Raw genomic sequence first — 20,349 nt, 5'->3', positions numbered from 1 at the left:
ATTCTACAACCTACTACACCTCGATTCATCATCACCATGGACTCCCTCGTGGCCAAGTACGGCCGGCCGGCGTATGCGCAGAACGAGCCTCTGGAGGACGAAGAGCTTGGCCATGAACTGATGGACCCGGCGGCGCACCTGTCGCTCAACTTTGCCATGCCGCCCATTGCCCAGGTATGTCTTGTTTCTGGTTATGTTTCTGTTGAGCTATTCTATAGCTTGACTGTCGTGAATCAACCGCTACGAGGAGAGCAATGGAGCAGCAGATGAAGAGTAGAAACGCTAACTTTCACCAACCAGCCCTCTGCCTGGCTCCGCGCCGCCACAGACGACCGCTCCAACCCCGACTGCCCCATCAAGATCGCCCACGGCACGACGACGCTGGCCTTCCGCTTCCAGGGCGGCATCATCGTGGCGACGGACTCGCGCGCGACGGCCGGCAACTGGATCGCCTCGCAGACGGTCAAGAAGGTGATTGAGATCAACAGCGTGCTGCTGGGCACCATGGCGGGCGGCGCGGCCGACTGCCAGTACTGGCTGGCGTGGCTGGGCATGCAGTGCCGGCTGCACGAGCTCCGCCACAAGCGCCGCATCAGCGTCGCCGCCGCCAGCAAGATCCTGGCCAACCTCATCTACAGCTACAAGGGCATGGGGCTGAGCATGGGCACCATGTGCGCCGGCGTCACCAAGGAGGAGGGCCCCGCGCTGTACTACGTCGACAGCGACGGCACGCGGCTAGCGGGCAACCTGTTTTGCGTGGGCAGCGGTCAGACGTTTGCGTATGGCGTGCTGGACTCGGAGTACAAGTACGAGATGAGCGACGAGGAGGCGCTGGAGCTGGGCAAGCGGAGCATCCTGGCGGCGACGCACCGCGATGCGTACTCTGGTGGCTACATTAACCTGTACCATGTCAAGGAAGCGGGCTGGGTCAAGCACGGCTTCCTTGATACGAATCCCATCTTTTGGAAGACGAAGCTGGACAAGGGCGAGTTTTCGAATGTCACGAGTGCGTTGGAGTAGAGCATGGACATTGACTCGACTAGGGAGCAATTGGAAGAAGGCAGTAGATCAAATATGAAGCCAATGATTTTCCGTCTTGAATGGCTTTGGTAGATCGAAGACTACCGATGAGACGTGTGTGCTGAACTTCAATTCTTTCGTGATATCTATCTAATCATACACGGCCGTCCTCTGACCTCTTCATCATACACAAGGAATACAGGCTATATACAGTCGACAACTTCAACACCAAGCAAAGGGTATCATCACATCAACATCCACCTCCCCATCTCCCGACCTACTCCCCCACAATCTCTTTATCCTCCTCCACAGCGTCCCCCTCCACATTCACCCACCCCCCAGCCCCCAATATCCCNCCCCTCCCACCCCCGGATCCATAGGCCACCTCCCAATCGGCCTCACGGAAAGCTCGCTCCGCCACCCAGCCTCAAACATCTCCATGCCCGCCCAGGCAATCATTGCCGCATTATCGGTGCAGAGCTCCAGCGGGGGCGCGACGATGCGTATGTCGGGGAAGCCACGCGCCGCGAGGGTCGTGCGGAGGACGTGCATCAGGAAGCGGTTGCTTGCTACGCCGCCTGCTACGACGAGGGTTTTAATTGGACTTGATGATGATGATGCTGATGCTGCTGATGATGATGATGGGGGAGATTGTGATGATGATTGGGGCTGGAGAGAGGGCGAGTCTTGGAGGGCGAGGATGAGGCGGCTTGCGAGGTGTTGGAAGGCTGCGCGGAGGGTATGACGGGCGAGAGCCCGGCGTTCTTCGAGGGGGAACCTATCGCCGGTGTTCTCGGTGGCATCTCCGTCGTTGTTTGACCGAGCGTTTGCCGCTGCGGCAATGTTGTGCACGTGCGTGTATATGCTCGAAAACGAATAGGCCAACTTCCGCGAGCCCTTCAACGGCACGGGCACCGTCCATGCATACCCGGTCTCTGCGTCCCTGATCTCGTCGCCCCTAGACCTCGCGGGCTGGAAGAACGCCTCGTAGTCGGCAACAGTGCCGCCTTTGGATCCTCCGGGCGGGAAGGCGAATGCTTCTAGGAGGCGGCCGTAACTCACGTCCGGGCTGGACGCCAGGACAGAGGGAGGCAAGATGACGCGGGCCGTCTGGTCGAGCAGGTTGCCGATGGCGACGTCGGCGGTGGAGGCGAGGATCTTGTGGGCTGTGAGGGATGTGGAGAGGATGAGTTGGGTGTGGCCGCCGGAGACGAGGAGGGAGAGGAAGGGGAAGGATGGGGATGGTGTTGAGGAGGAAGAGGAGGAGGATGATGACGACTCCAGGGCATCAACGAGACGCGGCGTCAACGCATGAGCCTGCATGTGATGGACGCCCACAAACGGAACCCCCCAAGCAAGCGCCAACCCCTTTGCGACGTTTAATCCCACCGACAAGTTCGCCATGATGCCCGGCCCGCGGGTCGCGCACACAAAGTCGGGCACCTTCATCACCCCAGCGTTCTTCCCCTCGTTGCTCTCCTCATCCTCTTCACGCCGGCGCCGCAAATCCCCCAACGCCTTTTCGACCAGCGGCCCCAGCGAAGCATTGTGCCCCTGCACCGTAATCATGGGGTTGATCCCCTGAAAAGCGCGGTTGTCAGATGCGATGCGCTCGTTGAAGAGGAGCCGCGTTTTGCCGGTGGTGCGAGACTTGGAGAGGATCGCGACGGCGGTGTCGTCGCAGGAGGTTTCGATGGCGAGGGTCACTAGCTGCCGCCTTGCTGTTTGATGTTGGTCATGGTGAAGTTGTTTGATGGTCGTGGTTGGACGGAGAGCGTGTGTGAGGAGGATGTGTGAGATGCGCTGTGATGAGGCGGCGAGATGGGGGGATCTTGAGAGACATTGTGGCGGGAGCATGGGGAGCTGATTTTGTTTATTCTTTGTTCTTTCACTGTTGCGAGGGATTGTAATGAGTTTTTGCTTCTTTTCTTGGAGGAGGAATTGGGTGTTTGGCGGATGAGATGGTGTAAGTTGAAGTTTTGGTGCTTCTCAGACGTTGAATTTCCGGACCTTTTTTTTTCTTCGTCCGCTTCGGAGCCCGGAGGAGTGGGGACTTCTGGCTCTACCCCAATCCCGCTCCGTCTCCAATTCAACGTCAACCTTGTCAGGCTACGAGATGCTACAAACACTGCCCACCGACTGGAATTCCAATAATCGAGTTTGTCATCTGTTTCATTAAATACTCTTATTCCGTATAGCTTTAGATAAGCCAATATCTAAACCGGCAATGCAAGCCTAATGCACTTGAACCTTTTGTGCAGTTATCCTGATATCCCATAATCCAGCCAGTTTTATAGCACACCACCCTCATTACGGTAACACAAAGGAAAGTTAGTTCGAAAGAAAATTGGAGAGAGAGAGAGAATGAATCATGAGCACATTCGGATAGCATCATATAGACGCCACGCCCTCAAGTCCAATTCACCCACTGACACTTACAACCCCCAGTCCCTCCATCAAACCCCCCAAACTTGGCATCCCCGCTGCCCCGATGGTTGATCCACGTCCCTCCAACATCCATCTTGTTGGCCAGCAGCTCCGGGGCGCTCGTGTTCAGCTTCTGGCGATCATCCATGGGCCACTCCCAAACGACCTTGTGGTCGGGATCACCACCGTGCGTGTCCAGAGTCACCGTCACGGGGTACGGCATCGTCCCCGGCTTGATCAGCTCCGCCGAGTCACCAACGCGCTCGTCATCGTCTCCCTCGAGCAACGACGCCGTGCTGTTCAGCTTCCGTGTCCAGATTTGCACAAGCATGCGTGTCTCGGCCCACGTCACCAGGTGGTTGGCCTCGGTCTCGCTACAGCCACCGTCCTCATCCGCGGGCACGTTTCCCTGGCTCGTGTCGTTGAGAACAGTGACAGACTTGAGGAAAATGGTTCGTTGAAAGTACGTGTAGAACCCGTAATGTTCAGTCGGCAGGCCACGGTCAAAGAGTCGAACCGGCTGCTGAGCCGGAGTAGGCAGCATCACGGCCGGCGCGGGAGTGCCGTCCGCCTCTAGGTCCGGCGGGAAAATAATGTCCGAGACGTTGATGGCCGCCGAAGTAGTAGCACGACGGCTCAGAGACGGGGTGCTAACTGTGTCGTTCAAGGATGGCAGCAGGCTGATGAAGAAGGGGGTCGGCTCGCCTGCCTTTTGGCTGGACTGGATGTTGTCCGTAGTCTCGCCCAGAAACCACATCTCCTCGAACGTCGGCGGATTCGGGTCTGGCTTGAATCCGTCGATTGAGGAGCTGTTCTTGCTCCCGTCTCTTCTTGAGATGGCCGTGGGAGGAGCGCCGTTGGGCGTGTTCCACTCCCTCTCTGTGCTGTTGTCCCACTGAATCTGGAAGATCATGGTCGGCTGGTTTGGCTTGAAAGGGGATACAGACGCCTGGGCATCTTTTGGCAAAGAACAGCTCCAGAGAGTGGTCGGCGCAGTGCAGTCGCTCTTGGCCACGGTATTGTTGGGTCCCACAAACGTCAAGACACCGGTGGGCATGGCAGGATAGTCTGTGAGGTTGACCCAGGTCGAAGACGGTTCCGGGGAGGAGGGTGTCGAGGGAGACGTCGAGGATGGTGGGGCCTGTCCAGGGGCTTGGCTCTCGTTGTCGCCCGAGCCGTGGTGCCTGCTGAGAACGACGCCCAACACAATGCCCAGAGCGATGATGAGAAGCAGAAGAAGGGCAATAATCAGCAGCCAAATTCTTCTCTTCTTGCGACCCTCGGGCCCAGTGCGGCCAAAACAGCCCTTCTTCGGTATGCAACCTCGACCCCTCCAGAGGCCGCCGGCTCGCCTTACTGCCATATCTTCCTTTTCGTGCCGCTGTCGTTTCCTCTCAATCTTGTGCTCCTTGCCCGACAGTGGGTCGGCATGTGCATGCGAGAGAGACGTTCCCGCGGGCCGAGGAGGCAACGGCTCCGTGTATCCGCGCTCCATATCAGGAGACCCGACTCTTACCCAGCTGCCGCTGTCGGGGCCATCTCCAAAGGTCAGATATGCTCTCTGTGGGCTCGCCGGCTTGGTTTCGGGGGCTCTCTGCTCTTCCAGGACAATCTCGATTGGCTGTACACCGCGATTGTCGCCACCACGGCTTTGGTCAACCGGAGAGCGCTGCCGAGACAAGACCGAAGACACAAAGTTGCTTGCCGCACGTACGTGGCGCGGCGCTCGCGAGCCCCTCTCCGCGCCAGGCGATTTCGACGAAGTCGGTGATACGGAAAACCGGCTTTGTTGCTCAGAGACGTGCTGCGCATGAGCCACAGTGGAAGCTTGTCGCTGGAGTCCTGCGCTTCGGGACGTATTGGTCGAGGCGGCCTCAGCATCGCGTGAGGGAAAGGCGGTGTTTCCTGTGCGGAAAGATGTAGACGCTTGGTGTGCATCATCATGTGCCTCCCTTGTGATTTTCTGAGCCTGCTCGCGGTGCGAGTCGTGCGAGGACAGTATGCTGGCTCCAGTGAGGGTTGTGGCGGCGGCTATACTCGTCTCTTGAACAGCTGCTCGTGAGTTCGATGTTGTTGCTCTTGTCGTTGTGGCAGACTCAACTCGGTCCGACGCAACTGCCGTCGTGGCCGCTGCCCTTTTCGTCGTTGCTGCGAAAGGCGGCGCAACAGGTGAGACCGGGGATACGGTTGGCGAGGAGGTTGATGCTGCAGCTTCTCTGGCCTTTGTTGACATTGTCGCCGTAGCCGAGGGGGCTTCTCTCGGAGAGAACTGGCTACGCAAATGATGGTCTGGCGGAAAGACTGCTTGGTACTTGACGGCATCTCCATCCCCAGCCTGCTTCTTCGATGATGAAGCTGGAGGCGGAGAGGTCGTGGCCAAGTTGGTTATGCCCAGGCCTTGCACCCTCTCGCGAGAAGCTGATCTATCACGTTGGAAAGCAGCTTGCGTCACTTCAGGCACAGTCTCAGCCCGAGATATCTGCCCTAGGGGTGATGGTGTCCGCCGGGGAGTAGGGATTTTGATAGTAGGTGTTGGATCCACCGCGACACGATCAACAAGAAGCCTTTGCTGCTGCTGCTGCTGCTGCTGCTGCTGCTGCTGCTGCTGCCCGGTATTGACATGGATATGGACCACAATCGGTCTTTCTGAGCCTTCCCGCACCACTTCCCGGGGAGGCGGCGTCTGCCGTGGTGTCGGTACCCTGATAATCGGCGCTTGGGCTTCTTTCCATTGAGGTCTGGGTGGCGGAGTGAGGTCGCGCTTCGCTTCATGCTTCGATTCATACTTCGGCTGAGACTCAGAGGAGTGAGTCCGGTGCTCTCTGACTTCAACAGAGGTAGAAGTGAAGTTGTATCCATGAACTGCCTTGGATATTGAGGTTTTCAGAGAAGTGGCTTCATCGCTCTGCGAGGATGTCTGCTGATAGTGTCCGGTCCGGAAGGAAGAGTTGGCGCTCACGTCCGCAGCACTGGGCTTCATCGGCGATTTATCCTCGTCATCGGCCGCAAAGGTGATGCGGATGTCGGCGTTTTCCATCCCAGCAACGTACGATGGACCGTCCAGGCCCTTCCCCTGGACATCCCTTGGCAAAGTGACTTCAGAAGGAGAAGCCGCTGAATTCCGCTGCTTTTCCAGCATCGACAGTCCCAGGATCGCACGGCCACCGTCAGCATTGGCAGCTGGAGAGTCTGTTTGGCTTCCTTGGCTCCCCATGGGCGAGACAGTCTGCCCTGCGTCTGTACCTGACATGGCAGTTTTCCATGACTGCCGATTCGCTGCGAGCTTGGGGGTCAGCAAACCCTGGTCCCCCTTGTCTGCAGCTCTAGCCAAATGGTGCCCTCTCTCCTCCATGGGCGACTCCAACTGGGTTCGTCGGCTCGCGAAAGACATTGTCCTATCCAGGAACGGCGTAACCAAGTGGTGGTCCCACCAGCCGCGCACGCTCTGGGGAGTGAGCGCAGACAGCTTGCTGGCAGGTGATTTCAATGGCGTGACACCGTCCTCCTCAAACAGTGTGCAAGGCGTCCCGGACTCGTCTTCCTCTTGGGCGTTTTTGAGGCGCTCGATGCCGATAGGGCGCTGAGGCGCGGGTGTCATCCCCTGATAATTGGCCGGAACAGCTGGAACAGGGGGGACTTCGTTGTCCCTCAGTCCAAGCCCCATCACTGGCGCCATGGATGCTTGCGAGTACACGCTTGAAGGGTATCTTATTGTGCTGAACGAGCTCGCAGTTTCGGGCGTGTCCGGAGACCAGACGGACTGGAGCTGCCGAGGCTCCTCGGAGGGCGCAGTAGGCCGGTTATTGGCTCGGTCATTGGTGGTCTGAAAGGTAAAGGGGAAGGGGTTTTTCGTGCCGCTGGGGGTATCGATGTTGTTGACAGTCGCCGTGAGGGGGTCAATCCCTCTGCTCGTCACCTCGTCCGAAGGGAGTGTGATCCCAATGACGATCGGTCTGTCTTCCGGCGAGAGTTGCTCGGCGGGCGAGCGAGCGGCTTGGGCGGGAGAAGCAGCATCTCGCCCCGCGCTGTCATTGTTCTTCAGCCAGTTCCAGTTTCCAACGGATTGCGGGTTCGGGGATCCCTCTAGAGCTCTCAGAGCAGCCGCGTCTACAAACTTGGGAGCACGTCTTGCGGGTGACTTTGCTTGAAACTGCCTCCTCATCATTGGCATATCCGTAATCAACCGGATTCCAAATTTTGCATTTCGCGCCTTAAGGGGCTTCTTTGATACTGGACGATTGGCCGCTGAGCGTCTTGCGGATATCCTGGCGCTTGTAGGCTTGGTCGCACTTGTGAGGATATAAGCTGGAGTGGGTGGTGGAGCAAGGAGGCCGGGCTCGACTGCGCTGTCGATGGGTGTGATGTCTTCGTCGGAGCTGATGGAAACACTGTCGCTGTCCAGGGGAGATGGGCTGCGAGTATTTGCGGCAGAACTGCTTGTGCTCGCATCCAGATAGGCACCACTGAGGAGAAGCTTCTTCTTGTCAGAGTGCTCGGCAGATGGCGTCTCGCCAACATCTATTAGCGTAACCACATCGTCATCTTCCCAGTCTTCCCAATCGTCCGCTCGATAGCTCTTTGATGATGTGTAAGAAGTTTGGCGAGGCATCACAGCCCGGCTAATTCGCGATGACAGCCTGCTGCCATTCACAGGCTCAGCTCGTTTGCCGTAGCTAAAAGACATGTTGGCTCGTGTGAGGCGCTGATGTTGGGCGCAAGCGCGTGATCGTGACATTGTCGTGTATCTCGTTATTACTCGTCATATGCGAAAATAGCAGCAGCAGCGAAGCATGAAGAATCAGAAAAGCATCACGAGCTCCAGGCCATGTGATGTTGGAATTCTTCAAGGAATCAGTGACAAAGAAGCCGAAGGGTATGAATAGACCGAACACACACAAGAAACCGTGGAGCAAATAGAAACGCAACGCCTCCTCCACCAATCAACAATCAACGGTGAACAATGAACGACAATCAGGTCCGTCTGAGAAAAGAATGAAGGTGAAAAGAAAGAAAGAAGGCGACGTTCAGCTGAATGGTGGAAGAGGAACAGAGCGTGAACAATAAGACCTCGGCGGCAGACAATAAGAGCAGCGAACGAGGGCAGCGCTGCGACTCTCGCTCATCCTCCCTCCCCCGGCCATTCCATCGGCTGCTTCATCTTGTCGTGCGTCTCTCGTCTCTCGTTGACCCGACAAAAGGGCTCTCTTCCCTGGCCGGTGGCGCGTTTCCGTCGTCGTCGTGGCCGCCTTGAGCTCGAGATTGGCTGGACGAGGTGCAGCTCGCAGGTCTGGAATAGACGCCGTGCGAGCGGCTATGCGCCGGCTGATTGGCTGCGTGCCATTTGCGCTACGGCACAGGGGCCGCTGATTGGCCGCTTATCGCCAGTCGGGCGGCTAAGGCTTGGCCAGCTGCGCAACACACCCGCTGTGGGCCTCGGGTCTTCAGGGGGTGCGAGCCGCTGTTCTGTTTTTGCATCAACTGGACGGTTCGCGATCTCGATACATACCCTGGAGTTGCATGCACGACGGGCGAATGCTAAGGTACGGTCGATGCAACACCAGGAAGATGTACCTAGGAAATTCGAGATGACTGATGCCTGCGAGGATCTGTAGACGATTTATAAACACACTACAGTGAGCGAACAAGCGCCTAAAAGATGCGGGTTAGGGCTTGTGACAGACTAGGTATGATCATCTCAAAACGAAGATGAGCCACCGACACGATGCACAGAATAGCACACACGGGCAACACGCCAGATGAGCTAGCGGATCTACTGAAATGACATGCAGATGCTAATGATAGAAACAGCAGAGATCATGCCTTGGTAGCCTTCGGTACTACCACACAGCACGTCCGAAACCAAGACAGAGCAAAACTGGCAAGCCAAGGCGAGGTTTGATACAGTCTCAGCCATCCTGCGCGACTCCCAGCACTCGGAGCTACTCGGTCTTGTGTAATACGCAATGCACCACTCACGGGGCTCTGGGAGTGCAGCGAGTAATCATATTCTCGTGTGATCATTGACGTGTAAACATCATCGTTGTCCGGCAGTGCATTATATGGATTTCTACGATATACGAAGAGCGGCGGTTTGGCTCTGGCTGCAATAAGCAGTTTAGCTCAAGGCGGGGAAAGGCTTGACGCCATGAACAGCCATGACGAGGCTGAACTTTGTTCGGGATGCATGATTTAGCGTGCCTGGTAGGCTATCTCGAAGTTTAACCACCTGCATCCGGTTCGGCAGTGCTTCGTATATATAGTCCAATACTATCTGGCATCGAGCGCGGCAATTGGTTGCCGCTGATGGCGCAGCATGAAGCCTACGATATGACCTGTAAGCTGATGGTTGAGTATAGTTCGACTGGCGCATTGAAGTTCCATGAATTCGTGGCTCATTATCTCAGAACGTACGAGAAAGCATCAATCTGTCTTTTCCTCGTCATCGTGACTAACGAAGCACATGTCAAAAACATGGGATGACGGTGATTCTTCGAAGCCACGCTGCCTCCAGCTCAAACGGCGAGTAGTCAACGCGTGTCTACATCGGACCAACGACGTTATCCTCGAGGTCAAATGAACGCCATGCGACTAACCCCCAATGGGAGAAGCCTAGCCATCACGGCTCGGGCTTCTCCGAACGCCTCTTCACGGCATCAATTGAGGCTCTCCATGGCCTTCGACGGTATCTCTAAGCTGATTCGAGCACCAACAGCATGCGAACGAACGCGCTGCAGAGATCAAAAAGCAAGGCGCACCGTGGTGATTTTGGAGGGTCGAGAGCTGCACAGGCGACTGGTCGCCAGCACGGAGCAGCGCCGGCCGCATACGAGCCTTCGGATACGATGCTACTGGCCCTGCGCGAACCAAAATAGTGCCAAGCGCTCCGCACTGATATTGGACGCAGGAGAAAAATAAAATCTCGCAGGCCGGTCGCGATTGAGTTCACGGATTGGACTCGCTGGTTGGTTCGCACCCCCTGAGAGCGAAGCAGGTCTGGAAACAGCCGGTGATAGTTCTCCGCAAGGTAGCATCAGATGCCACCATGTACTCGTGTGAGCAGCCAGCCAGTCACCGCCGCCGAAGAGTGTCATCGCAAGCATCACGGTTCCGTCTCGTCCATCTGAAAATCTCCTCATTCCCCGGTAGCGGCCAGTAAAATTCTCCTTATCGCGCCATTTGCCAGGCACCAGGTACAATCGCAGCTACGGGGACAGCTGCAGGTAAGGTAGAGGGACCTCGTATCACCAGGCACGAGGTTCGAGTCTTGTGGCGATTGTGCCGGGTTCGAGATATGCCGCTGTCCTTTTTTTTTTTTTCTTCGTGCTCCCATCCCGTAACCGTCCTACTTGAGACGGTTCGTGGTGGCCGCTTGCAGCTGCACGTCCTTACACGCGAGAACGAAATTGTGCCGGTGCTTCAGCCGACACGAAGAGGGAAATTGGCAATGGGAGATTTCTCATCATTCTTACAGCTGTAAGACGCAAGAGAGGCAGAACAATAAGCCATGCATGATGTTGCCCTCTCTGGTTAACAAGGCTGTTAATTACAAGCAAGATACATAGGTACTCGTAGAGGCACTTCCAGTGCCTGAACTTTGGACTGCCAACAGACGCACGATACGAGACGTTCTAAGCCAAAGGCGTGCGGCCCCCTTTTTCGGCGTGGAAAATGCATCGCGATCCGCCCGCTTTGGCACCGTGTCATCTGCAGAACAAGCCACCGCCCAGTTCCAGAACAGCCTGAGGGGGCCGTGCGTGGGAAGGGAAAAGAACCGTAAAGACGGGCCTTGATTGCTGCAAAACATACAGTATCCGGACAGGCGGGAGGGGAGATATACAGAAGAGAAGAGATGGCAGAGACACAACACTGACTCTTGATGGCCTCCTCGTCGCCTTCGCCGTTGAACTTACAAAAGGTACCCGACCTACACACAGCCCTTGATGCCGGAGCTGACAAGGCCAGATAATGGCTTCATCCTTCCCCTGACACCTTCAAAGTAAAGTTGGTCGTTACTGCAAAAATCTTTGCTTAGCTCAAGACACTAACGTCGTACCTGTACCTTTTGGATACTGTACGGCTGTATCAATTTACAACTCGCCGCGCACCTTCAGCCTCTGTCGAATAGTCTCGTCAAGTACACGGTACGCGCTTGGCCTTATCGAGCATCGTCAGCATCACGCCGCCTTGGTTGCAGCAAGTAGCCCGTTCCTGCTGCTACCGTCCAGGCCACTTTGATGTTGTACCTCATGACCTCAGCCACGCACCGCTCAGTCTGTCTTTTGCGGCACTTGAGACCACCAGAGGCAATGCGCGTTACTTTGCGCTCAGCCGCCGCCAGGTACCGCAGCAGTCCCTGTACCAAACCAAGCCCGAAGCGACCTGGCCCTACGGGGACCCTTGGCAGAATTTGGGATTGCCAGACGTGCCAATAATAAACCGCCTCTCTTTTTTTTCCTGGACCCCCATCCGATTGCGATTATTGCTCTAGCACTTCCTGCAGTAATACTATTACACCTACTACTATCTATCTCGTTCCGACTTCTGGCCACGACGCGAATTTGCTCCTCTAGCGCCTGCTTCCGGTTGTCTCTCTCTGGCCGTGGTTGCGGGTTCCGTCTCTGCTTCTCGCCGTCTTTCTGTCCTCCAGGGCTGTCAGGATCTGGTCCAGCGTCCAGAGACCCCCCCAAACCAAAACCCCCCCTCCCACTTCTGGAGCCCGTGTGTTCGCTCTCTGTACTCGTACGAGGGTATCATCGTCGTCTCTCGCTCTGCTCTGCATTAAGCTGGTTGCATATATTGATCCATCACTTATTTTATCATCACACACTCTTTTTTTTTCTTACCCCTTCTCTTCTAGCTCTGGTGGCGCCTCCGTATTGGGAAAGCCCACGCCCGCCCGCTTTCTGCTGGCAACGCCCGACTCCGTATTTCGACCACCTGTCGAATCGAGCTGCTCGAGCCTTTTCCTCCCTCTGCCGGGCCAGCATCACCAAAGCTCTTCACCCTGGCTTCCCAAAGGCTCCCGGCCGGCTCCTCGAGCTCCTTCAACGACCGGCCTGTGCCGTCCCATCACCGGCGGCGCTCCTCGGTTGGCAACCAGACCCTAAGCGAGGCGCGCGCTGGCAGCCTGCTGTCCATCCATTCTCGCGCAGCCAACCAGGCCCAGCTGTCCCCCATCGTCGGTACGTCCACGTCTCCCCGTCTCTCCGACGCTGCGTCGGCAGTCTCTCCCCTCGCCGACCGGCTCCCCTTGCAGGCCTTCCCGCGTCGCCTGCCCTGCGTCATCTTGTGTCGCGCAAACTTGACGTCGCTCGCTGGCTAATCTCTGTGCTCCCCTGGCCCGTTGGCTGTCACAGGCACGCCCGCCGACCCAATGTCTCTGTCCCGAAGCCCGTCGCCTGTCCCGGGTGGGGGCTGGTCGAGTCCTGGCTTGAATATCAACAGCGGTCGCTCGAGTCCTTCCAATGCCGCCGGCAGCTCCGTGTCTTGGGAATCCGCCAAGATGAGGAAGCAAGGTGCCAATGGCTACCCGTCCTTCTCGACCCAGAACCAGGGCTTCTTCACCCGCCACATGCGCCGCATATCCAGCAGCCTGCCACGATTCGCCTCCGGCCCGGGCAATACCTACGCGGAGAGGGAAAAGTATGAGCGAGGAGGACACAGCCCCAACGTCGGCGGCGGGAGGATACGATCCTTTCTTGCCCGCATTGGCAGAAGGCTGAAGTGGAGGATTCTGCTTCCGCTCATCATCCTCTGCACCATTGTGGCGTATTATGGCACTCGTGAGCAAACCCCCGTTGCTTCACCCACGACTCAATGGGCACTTTTACTGACAGGGAAACAGACGAGGCTCCCGGCTTCGTTCACTGGTGGCGACGGATTGGGATGGGTGGTGGCGGCGAAAAGTTTGTCATTCTCCTGGGAGCCAACGTTGGCGGAGGTGTCATGGAGTGGAAGGGAGCTCGAGAGTGGGCCATTGAGCGAGACAGCGTTCGCAACAAGCGGAAATATGCCACGAGATGGGGCTACGACTTGGAAATCGTCGACATGAAGACCAAGAAGCGGTACGCCCACGAGTGGCGAGAGAGCTGGGAGAAGGTCGACTTCATACGCTCTGCGATGCGGAAATACCCCAAGGCCGAATGGTGAGCAGGGCTCAAAAGGCGCATGTCCCTCTTGGCAATTTTGGCTAACTCGACCCAGGTTCTGGTGGTTGGATCTCAACACCTATGTCATGGAGCCGTCGTACTCGCTACAGCGCCATCTGTTTAACCACCTCGATCGCCACGTATACCGAGACATCAACGTCTTCAACCCTCTCAACATCTCTCACCCGCCCACGGAAGAATACCTGGATGCAGAGGCGCGAAGCCCCGTTGGCGATGGCAACATCAACTCGGTGAACCTCATGCTCACCCAAGACTGCTCTGGATTCAACTTGGGTTCCTTCTTCATTCGACGCAGCGCCTGGACCGAGCAACTTTTGGATATCTGGTGGGACCCGGTGCTGTACGAGCAGAAGCACATGGAATGGGAGCACAAGGAGCAGGACGCTCTTGAGCAACTGTACCGAACGCAGCCTTGGATTCGACAGCACACGGGCTTCCTGCCGCAGCGCTTGATCAACAGCTTCCCCCCGGCCGCGTGCGCCGACGAGTCGGGCCTTAACAACACCAGGATACACTACAACGAAAAGGATCGCGACTTCGTAGTCAATATGGCTGGCTGCGAGTGGGGTCGCGATTGCTGGGGCGAGATGTATCACTACCGCGAGTTCAGCTACTGGCTCAATCGGAATCCTTGGGAGCTGTTCAAGGAGGAGATTGTGGCTGTCATCTGGTACAAACTCACGGGCCAGCGAGTCAAGCTGTGATCTGGCCTTGTTCACCTTGCACAAAATGGGCTTGCATTTTGAGATTTTGTTCCAGCGCAACCCTCATTTTTTACCCAGGGGCTAGACACAGCGCGTTTCTCGTCGTCAGCTCCTTTTCTAGCACAGAGCATTCTGAGGCATCAGAGTTGTTTTCTTTAATTTTGATTTTGCTTGTTGCATAGATGTTGGTTTAATTGTTCCTTGGTTGTACCCCTTTTCCCGCACGGCTGGACGAATATAAGGTAATTGACAATGACTGGGAGGGTTATCTTTTGATGAGACGACGAACCGCGGGCATCTGCCTTGAACGGCTGAGGCATTCTACACCAGGAGTAATTCAGCGATCAATGGCGGTACAACAGCAGGAAAGCAGAATGCCATGCAAAAGGAGGGGCGAAGGAAGAGGAAGTGAGAGATTTGCTTTCCACGTCAGAAACACGGGGTTACGGGGTCACAACAAATTGGAGAGGCTATCTAAAAGGAAAGAAGGATGTTAGGGAAAGGGAAGGGCGCACAATGCATGAGGTGTCATTGCGTTGGCAGTCTCCTGGGCGTTGGGCACTCTTTACATATCTGGTGATTCTTTCTTTATTTTTTTTTCTTGCTTTTGCATGAGGAAAGCAGAGGAGGAAGAAGAAGCGAGAAGAAATCTTGAGACGGATCAGATGGGGGCCTTGTGGTTATGATTGGGTATATATTCTGAAAAAAATAATCATAGACTTGTTTTCTTTTCTTGTATATTGTGTATTTTCTATTGTATCCTTCTTTGTTGATTTTGAGGGGATTGTGAGGGCGGATGGGTTCGATATGCCGTGCATGTACTATTATGAAGTTTCCAAGGCAGGCAGTTAGGTAGTGGGTACTGATTATCTGCCGCAGAAAAAGGCAAGCAACATGATCGGCAGCGAAAAATAACCAGACTGGGAAGGTTTCATGATGTTGTCTTGAGTGTGTGTGTGTGTGTGCAAAGGGGGAGGATGAATAGGACCGAAGAGGAATTGTTCTGGATGGGCGAATGTTGGTTGCTGCGGGTTATTGCGGTAAGGTAGGTAGGTAATCAGGATAGTGATGACCTCTGCTGGGAAACAGAAAAAAAAAAAAAAAAAAAAAAAAAAAAAAATACTAGAAGCATCATCAGAAGGCACATGTAGCATTTCGTGAAAAAAGAGTTCTTAAAGAAGGTACTAGTAGTGTACGAAATATGTAATAAAGAAACGGCTTTGCGCATCTCTCACCATGGTGGAAGAAGAGTCGGCGTGCTTCCAAGGATTCGGTATTTGTTCTCCGACTCGAGAGGTAAGTGAGTTACTAAAGAAGCAGTCCCCTGTCTTGACAAGGCACCTTGTAGTACCTAAACAGGTAGGGAGGTACTATGAGAGAGCAATACCCAAGGTATAACATGGAGAGTGTCTTGGTTTGTAGCTGCCGTTCTGGTGTGAAGCATGTGTTCCTTTACAAGGTGGTGACTGCCTTTAAACAATTTCCACCTCAGGCATCCAGGCAGCGAGAGATAAAGGGGAAGAGACCGAATTACTGCCCTCATCTACCTATACAATCTCATTCTCAATATGCAATCTCCGACCCGATTGTTCATGGGAAACGCTGCGCCTATGAACTATCAGCAAAAGCAGACAAACGTCCATCACATGACAGCCAGATTGATAGCCGCGCAAAGTTCAAGCCCATTTTACGCGCTGATCCAGGGCCGCCCCGCCAGCCATACGATCCCAGATCCTCTCCCCCCCCCCCTGGTCCCTCAACAATCGATTGGCCCCGATGCGCCTCCATCTCGTCTCACTTGCATGCTCTTGTGCACAGATTCTCTGCCCTTTTGGCGCCCGCAGACCAAGAGCCCGGATCCGCCTGGATAAGGTAACTTAAGGAGAGGGGGTATAACAAGTATCCTAATGGCAAAGATGGAACGTTTCGCAGAGGGCGTTGCTCGCGCTAGGCGGTCCTTGGCTCATCTGCGCCGCGGCTGTCTGTTTGCAGCACGTCTGAGGCTCTGGCCTCTCGTGGCTTTCTCGGTATCGGCCGTGAAACGGCTTGAGGAAGGTTATCTTGGGTACGAGAGAGAGAGAGAGAGGTCTGTATTTAGGTGGCCCGGTGGCCTCAAGGTGCCCATGTGCAAAGGACCGACGCTTTCGCTTCGCTTTTCCCTCACTTTTGCTTCGCTTCTCGGTGGGCTCAGCCTGGGCCGTTCAATCCTTGCGGCGGCTGTTTCCATTGGGCCTGTTGATCGCTCAAACGATATACGTTCAATCCCGAGTCACTCAGTCTATCAATAGCTTCTACTTGGCTCTTGCTGTTATAAGAAGGTATTCACGGTTGTCTTCAGCCTGGCTTGTCTCCCACGCATACTCACCTTCTTCAAAGCATTAGTTACCCATCTTCCTTTGTGTATTTACATAAATTCTCTTTACAAGCATCCCTAACCTGACCCAGGTGGTTGTCGAACAATCTACATCTTTCATCTCGACTACACGCCTGCTAGACGCAGCGTCGGTCTCTGTTGCTTTCGTGGCTGGCTCACGTTGCAGCTTACAACAACCGCGAAACACATCTTCAAGACATCTCCCAACTTTCGTGATCCAAAAGCATTATCATGTACGCCCCTCGGAGCCTCGCCCTGTGCCTCGGCGCTCTGTTTGCCTGCAAAGCTGCCCACGCTCAATATCCGCAGTACACTCCGAACGTCGTCTATGACCAAAGCAACTTTTTCTCCAGCTTCGACTTCTTCAGCGAAGCCGATCCCACACACGGCTTCGTCCAATATGTCGATGCCCAGACGGCCAATTCCCTGGGACTTGCGGGAATCTCGTCGGGAGGCATCTTCATGGGCACCGACTCAACGACGAAAAACCCACCCGGCGGCCGCAAGTCAGTCCGCGTCACTTCGAAGCAACGATTCACTCACGGTCTCTTCATTGCCGACATCGCACACATGCCGGGCAGCATCTGTGGAGTTTGGCCTGCCTTTTGGATGTTTGGCCCTGACTGGCCAAACTCTGGCGAAATCGACATCATTGAGGGTTCCAGTACGCAGACGGCCAATGCAATCACCCTCCATACAGCTGCAGGCTTCAGAGTCAACAATGAGGGATCCAACCCGTCTACTAGCCTGCTGGGGAGCGACTGTGGCCCCAGCAGCAGCAACGCCGGATGTGGCCAGAAAACAGCGGACAACCAGAACTACGGCGATGGATTCAATGCCATTGGCGGAGGCATCTATGCCACTGAGTGGACATCCAATCACATTGCAGTCTGGTTCTTCCCCCGAACAAACATTCCCGCCGACGTCGGATCCGGCGCACCGAACCCCGGCGGCTGGGGCAATCCTTTAGCCAGGTTCACCGGTGGCAACATTGATGGTTTCTTTAAGAACAATCAGATTGTCTTTAACACTGCGTTGTGTGGTGACTTGGCTGGCGGTCTCTGGGCGTCTGACCCTGAGTGTTCTGCACTGGCGCCGACTTGCGAGGAGTATGTTGCTAACAATCCGTCGGCCTTTGTGGAGGCTTTTTGGATTGTCAACTCTGTGAGCGTTTACAACCAGGCTCCTTGATAAGCTACGAGGATCCCTTTCATGAGGAAAGACTGGAGATACCTAGACAACCAAAGTAGGAAAGGGGAAAAAAAGAAGAAAGGTGGGATGCCAATGCAATAGAGGAGGAGATACCCAGGGTTTCATACTGGATGTGTCGGCTGGGCAATCGTGGACGACGTCTGATGAAGCGCTTCAAATCTTGGCTCTCTTGTTTCCTTCTCTAGGCTTCACTTTCTTCTGCTATTTTTCTTTTCCGCCTTAAGATGTACATTCATATAGACGTCTTAGAGACTCGAGCAATCTATGTGCATTGATTATCAAGTAGAACTTGAGACTCCTGTCTTGTTAGTAAATGTGGCTTAGGCGGGCCGAACCGTGGTTCCCCCCCTTGCGCGTATAGCTCTGTCGCCACATACCGTAGTAACTCATGGCCTCCTCAACAAGGGGAGCCTCCATGAAGTAGTTCGTCTTAAGCTGGTGTCTGCAAGTCTGTACTAGTAGCAGGTAGCAAATAGACTGCGTACCTTGGAACACCCAACGTGGCGGTTAATAAGACAAGCAGATCCCTTTGGATGGTTGGACCGTCGGCGAGGCCCCTTTCGTTTGGAGTTGCATTACCAACGACCCCTACGCCGTCTCCTACTCTGAAATCACAAGGGTATCCTTTTTCAAAAATTACTTGGTTAGTAGAAGCGATTTGCTTGATAGATCATATTGAAATGGATAGGCTATTGCCAGATTGCCGGTGGTGTTGATTTGTACGCCAGTCGGTAACGTGGCTGGCACGTTGTTGGTGTTGTTGCTTTGGGACGATTACGATGCTGAATCCAGATGTTGTAAATAAATCAGTCTTCATGGAGTTTTCTCTTACTACTTGCCTAGAATCAATGTTCTATGAACCCAGAAACTTCACTAAACCACGCAGGCGTCGTTGCCAGATTGCTCAACCTGACTCACAATGGAAACCCCCTCGCCGTCCCGCGTGGCGTACATTTACGCGTACGTCGTGCTCTGCGCGGACAGGAAGCCGGCGCCGCCGAGGTCCGTCCTTAGTCTCGAAGACTTCGTGTTGTTGGTGTTTTCGTGTTGTTGGTGTTTTCGTGTTGTTGGTGTTTTCGTGTTGTTGGTGTTTTCGTGTTGTTGGTGTTTTCGTGTTGTTGGTGTTATTTGTGGGAGGGGCCTTGGGATGGGGGGGGTGTTTGGTAGGGGGGATGGCGGAGAGCATGCTGGCCCACTGGATGGGAAACAAGGAGCACGCAATGATGCTTGTTCTGGATGCCTCTTTGCCTGCCTTGGGCTCTTGCCACAGGGATGCTCCGGATGCTTGTTCCTGCGGTCCTTGTGTGACGTTGAAGGTCCGAGCAAACAGTTGCTTGTTATGCAGGGAAGCGAAAACAGAGGCGCACACACTCGAATCAAATCCCCCGATGCAACTTACTATCCAGAAGAGCCGTGATCCAAGTCGAAGGCTCGACATCCACATGTCTTCAGCGCCCAATCGAGTATCTGCAACAGCTCTGATTCAGCTAAAGTTTGAAAACATGCCCCCTCATAGCGCTGAATCGTCATCTTCCCATCGGTGAAGCCATCCTCCCATTCCCATCACACAAGATGGAAAAAAAAAAAAAAAATGGCCTGCCCTCATGTCATCATAAAAGAAGCCTGGCCTTTGCCTCCCTCATGCTCCTCCTCCTCGTGACACTCGCACGCACCAAAATCCTCGTAGAACACAAACACCGCCGTGGCTATTCTTCCAAGAAAAGTGTTTGCTTCTGCGCTTGTTTATTCTCCGATCTTGCTTATATACGGATCGTTTATATTCAGAGCAGGGCCTTTCTAGCTCTTTCGGCAATAGCAATTACACCATCGACTGACGGAATCATCAACAAGACAAGTTCATAACCACGATCATAAGACGAGAAACCGACTCTCTACAAACACCTACGAAGAAACCACCTACTCAAACATCACACATTCCAACAACACCACAAACACCACACAAACACACCTCTTTCGACATCCCTATTGGTCCACAACACAACCATATCCTACAAAAAAAAACAATGCTCCTCAAAGCCCTCCTCCCAACCATCCCCCTCCTCCTCCTCCCAACCCACGCAACAATCCCCCCAATCTCCTCCTCCTCCTCGTCGTTCCCCTTCTCCAACAGCAGCAGCAGCAACAACACCACGCAACCAGCGCCCACCATCACCCCCGCCCCCTTGCACTGCGACATCACCTACTGCGTCAACGGCACCTCGTACTGCCACTTCTGGGCCGGCGTCACCACATGGCAGATGACGGGGCCGTCGCCGGGCGAGCTCGTCACTACGCTGGGCGTGTGTAAACTTGGGAGGCCGAGGACGAAGACTGCTTGAAAACAGAGAGTATCACCCTGCCGGCGAAAAATGTTGCTGCTTTGGCTGCCTTTTGAGGGAAAAGGCCTTTTCATAGGGGAGTGTTTGACTCTCGAGTTTTGGGG

General features: G+C 54.9%; 5 protein-coding genes across 5 annotated transcripts; 4 read left to right on the top strand and 1 right to left on the bottom strand.

Annotated features, from left to right (window-relative positions):
* Nucleotides 1-36: 36 nt before the first annotated feature.
* On the top strand, nucleotides 37-1,020 carry CCMA1212_001597 (Proteasome subunit beta type-5; the record flags this gene model as incomplete). Its single annotated transcript, XM_073699018.1, has 2 exons — nucleotides 37-174; nucleotides 301-1,020. The coding sequence occupies 2 exons, from the start codon at nucleotides 37-39 to the stop codon at nucleotides 1,018-1,020; spliced, it is 858 nt and encodes a 285-aa protein (XP_073562120.1).
* Nucleotides 1,021-1,347: 327 nt separating this feature from the next.
* On the bottom strand, nucleotides 1,348-8,182 carry CCMA1212_001596 (tRNA N6-adenosine threonylcarbamoyltransferase; the record flags this gene model as incomplete). Its single annotated transcript, XM_073699017.1, has 2 exons — nucleotides 1,348-2,741; nucleotides 3,460-8,182. The coding sequence occupies 2 exons, from the start codon at nucleotides 8,180-8,182 to the stop codon at nucleotides 1,348-1,350; spliced, it is 6,117 nt and encodes a 2,038-aa protein (XP_073562121.1).
* Nucleotides 8,183-12,820: 4,638 nt separating this feature from the next.
* Nucleotides 12,821-14,320, top strand: CCMA1212_001595 (putative alpha-1,6-mannosyltransferase MNN10; the record flags this gene model as incomplete). Its single annotated transcript, XM_073699016.1, has 3 exons — nucleotides 12,821-13,229; nucleotides 13,292-13,592; nucleotides 13,651-14,320. 3 exons carry the CDS (start codon nucleotides 12,821-12,823, stop codon nucleotides 14,318-14,320), a joined length of 1,380 nt encoding a protein of 459 aa, XP_073562118.1.
* Nucleotides 14,321-16,925: 2,605 nt separating this feature from the next.
* Nucleotides 16,926-17,885, top strand: CCMA1212_001594 (uncharacterized protein; the record flags this gene model as incomplete). The annotated part of the gene is made up of 1 exon (XM_073699015.1): nucleotides 16,926-17,885. One exon carries the CDS (start codon nucleotides 16,926-16,928, stop codon nucleotides 17,883-17,885), a length of 960 nt encoding a protein of 319 aa, XP_073562119.1.
* A 2,045-nt stretch (nucleotides 17,886-19,930) lies between these two features.
* CCMA1212_001593 (uncharacterized protein) lies at nucleotides 19,931-20,245 on the top strand (the record flags this gene model as incomplete). The annotated part of the gene is made up of 1 exon (XM_073699014.1): nucleotides 19,931-20,245. The coding sequence occupies one exon, from the start codon at nucleotides 19,931-19,933 to the stop codon at nucleotides 20,243-20,245; it is 315 nt and encodes a 104-aa protein (XP_073562124.1).
* Nucleotides 20,246-20,349: the final 104 nt, after the last annotated feature.

This window comes from Trichoderma ghanense, assembly GCF_004382785.1.
Source record: "Trichoderma ghanense strain CCMA-1212 chromosome Unknown scaffold_1, whole genome shotgun sequence".
Classification (NCBI taxonomy): Eukaryota; Fungi; Ascomycota; class Sordariomycetes; order Hypocreales; family Hypocreaceae; genus Trichoderma; species Trichoderma ghanense.
The sequence above is the reverse complement of the archived record's forward strand: the minus strand, read 5'-3'. Positions and strand labels throughout refer to the sequence as shown.